This window comes from Cupressus sempervirens, chromosome 9 (genome assembly GCF_028749045.1).
Source record: "Cupressus sempervirens isolate cs-2001-9-10 chromosome 9, ASM2874904v1, whole genome shotgun sequence".
Classification (NCBI taxonomy): Eukaryota; Viridiplantae; Streptophyta; class Pinopsida; order Cupressales; family Cupressaceae; genus Cupressus; species Cupressus sempervirens.
In genome coordinates this window covers 604,290,524-604,293,642 of record NC_143126.1, presented here as the reverse complement: position 1 = coordinate 604,293,642, position 3,119 = coordinate 604,290,524, and the positions used below count along the sequence as shown (strand labels likewise).

Sequence of the window (3,119 nt, the reverse complement as noted above, 5' to 3'; positions counted from 1 at the left end):
AAAAATTGTTATGTTTTGTAGTTGTGAGGGTTGTATTTTGATAAGCTAGAATTGTTTTGTTATGAGACCTTCATTATTTTGATGGTCTAATTTTTTATTTTAAGTTGTTCTATCTAATATATAAGAGATCATAGTCTTCTTCCTATTTATCTAATCAAAAACTTTAAAAATTGACTATATAATACAATTCAATTAAACATAAAAATAAAAATTTCAAACATTTAATTAATAAATGCAAGTGCATGATTAATCATTGAAGGGCACCTACTAGCTAATAATAAATAAAAGTGGCTTGCCATTGGAAGGGCGCATGGATGGACATCAAAAAGAATTTGCTTCGAGATGTGACAGGTGAATCTCGAGTGGCAACGGCACCAATTGTTAATTGAATCTTTTGTAGTATTCCTATCTGTAATATGCCCTTGAAGCGCCTCTTTCATGAATGGAAAGACAAATGACATAACGATGATTCAAGAAGGTTTTAAAAAAATAATTGTGAATGAGTGGCTGTCCACATTAAGCAAGAATCCAATCCATGATATCTGCAGTGAAACCAGATGAAAAATTGGAGGAAGAACCCATGATAACTGTAGTATACCAAATGAGAAGACTTACACTATTTGAGGTTTCAATCAGTGATAGACACACTCGTTTGGATAAAGCAAGGAACCGCTTTTCGAAGCTTGTTTTGGTTGCTTATAGCTATTCCCATGGGCATGCCCATTGTTATGACAATAAAACAATGAACAATTCTCAATTAGATAAAGAGATCCAGAAAAAAGTCATACTTATGAAGTATTAGGATACGGGAAAATCACATATGGAAGAAAAGAAGGTGACCCAGATGCTGAATATTGTGGTTGCAGTTGATGGAAGCCAAGAAAGTATGTGGGCTTGTGAATGGGCATGTAGAAATCTCTTGCCTGTTCACACAAATATTGAGAAACCATACAAATTCACTCTCCTTCATGTGCGCTCCCCTCTCTGTGTTTCATCTGGCCCTGGTAAGCAAATTCTTCCCGTTTCCCTTTCTTCATAAGTTTTGGTATCAGATTTAGCCATCTTTGGTCCTTTTTTAATGGAGGTCTTCCATGAAATCTGTTTAGTTAGTCAAGTCAGGAGCATGAGCTTTATCCAAATTCGTCCAAGCCTTATGGCTGAACCTCTTTGGCTAAGAGCCAAGGGATATCCATTCCACCAATTCATCCAAGCCTTACAGCTGAACCGTTTCTGCTAAGAGTCAAGGAGTATCCATTCCGCCAAATTCATCTGGACCTCCTACGTTTTTAATGTTCCCTGGTGGGCTCTTTAAGAACCTTTCAACTTCACCGATAAACCAAAAACCCATTGACATCTTGGTCATTTGATTTTAGTGTAGCTTAGCTTGAAGTTTTGTTATGGAAGTATGTGTTTTATTCATGATGGTTATTGTGCTATGCAGCTTACATCTTGAGCACTGAGGTGATTTGTCTACTGGAAATAGATGAAATGAGGAGTACCCAAAAGATATTGAAGAGAGCTTTGAATGTCTGCAATTGTTACAATGTGAAGGCAGAAACTCTAGTTGTAATTGGGGAAACAAAGCTCAAGATATGTGCTGCTGCACACAAGTTGGGGGCACATCTTTTAGTGATGGGTAGCCATAGCCATGGTCTTTTCATAAGGTACTGTTACTGTTTCCCTTATGTCTAAATTTCTCTATCTTTGTTTTTCTGTCCATTTGAGATTTTTACATAATCTTTATTGATGATTTGCAGAGCTATCAAGGGAAGTGTGAGTGGTTACTGCACTCGGAATGCCAAGTGCCCTGTTGTGGTTATTAACAAAAAAGTGTTTGAAGGATTGAAATGAAGACTGTGTATGAGCAGACAGCTTAAACACCATACATTTAGACTTAATTCTTAAACTAAAAGTATTAAATAGTCAAAGTTGACTTACTTTATCCAAGCTTAATTTTTCCGTTAGTGTATAGTGTTTAAGGGTAGATGTATATAAGAGATGGGATTTTTTTTAAAGATTGTTGTTCAGATTTTGGATTCTATTGTATATGCTTTTGTTTGCGGTGGTAAGGCTACATCAGCTGTAGATATTATATGGTAAAGACGCCTATGAAGAGGTTTCAAGTTTTGTACTTAGATTGAGGACTTAGTGGATCAGAGTGATTATTTTCCAATTAGAATTTGGATGTGTATTTTTGAATCAAGGAGATATTTAGCACTTTGGTTTGGATCCAAGACTTTATCATACTTTTAATCTGATAGCTTAAACATCACACACTAAGATTTGATTTCTCCTACACAGCACACAGCAAGAAGAAGAGTTCATTTTGTAGGAACCCCTTTTTGCTAGGCTGATCTATGATGTTATTGGGTAGTTATCTGTACGGATCATGTTGGAGTTGGGCAAGTTTATTTTTTGCGTTGTGCTGATATAGGTCCCAGTCTGGCCAATATGAGATTGTTTGGTGTTTGTTTTTCAATTGATGTTTTGGATCATCATTAGGGAGAGAAGAGACGTAAAACTCATTCCAATTAGTAAGGGAATTGATATGCTTTGCTAATTGATTCTCGTTTAAACTAATTAGATAATATAAAAATATGTACTTCGGCGCCTTGCATGCTTTCCTTCATTCATCTCTGGTTGCCCAGGTCCCAAATACATAGCCCTGGAAGGTTCTAAGTGTTCGTTTGCATGCTTTTCTTTAATTCTATTGCAGTAATATATATTGAGCTTAATGAATTGCTTGTAAAAGATGGCCTTACATGGTTTTGAGTTAATCTAGACTCATTCTTTCATTCTACATTTCTTCTTTTACATATTGAGGGTTTAAGGGTTTTGTATTGAACATATAGAATCATTTGGGAGTACAAATCAGAAGTTTCAAACCTCTTCAATAAAAAGTAATGACTATTAGTGTTTTTATTAAATTGATTCAATATAAAACTGCATTTCATTAAATCCTAATCTCATTTCTTATAAAAGAAGTTGGTTTAAAACTCTTTAACTTTCCTTTTAAACTAAACAGAAAATTTCATACTATAACTCAATCATATGCATCAAACATATCTTATTTTTGGTACAGCTTTGTACATATTTTATAATCTACCATAAAATGAGGC

General features: G+C 34.8%; 1 protein-coding gene across 1 annotated transcript; it reads left to right on the top strand.

The window, feature by feature from the left end:
- Window positions 1–383: 383 nt before the first annotated feature.
- Window positions 384–2,217, top strand: LOC149540125 (universal stress protein A-like protein). The gene is made up of 3 exons (XM_089799465.1): window positions 384–1,004; window positions 1,442–1,664; window positions 1,758–2,217. Exons 1-3 carry the CDS (start codon window positions 821–823, stop codon window positions 1,849–1,851), a joined length of 501 nt encoding a protein of 166 aa, XP_089655591.1. The 5' UTR covers window positions 384–820; the 3' UTR covers window positions 1,852–2,217.
- Window positions 2,218–3,119: the final 902 nt, after the last annotated feature.

Bases quoted from the DNA above. Each gene is read 5' to 3' on its own strand.
- LOC149540125 (XM_089799465.1), top strand. From the start codon at position 821: ATGGAAGAAAAGAAGGTGACCCAGATGCTGAATATTGTGGTTGCAGTT. The intron at 1,005-1,441 runs GTAAGCAAATTC...TGTGCTATGCAG, and splicing joins CTGTGTTTCATCTGGCCCTG to CTTACATCTTGAGCACTGAG. The intron at 1,665-1,757 runs GTACTGTTACTG...GATGATTTGCAG, and splicing joins AGCCATGGTCTTTTCATAAG to AGCTATCAAGGGAAGTGTGA.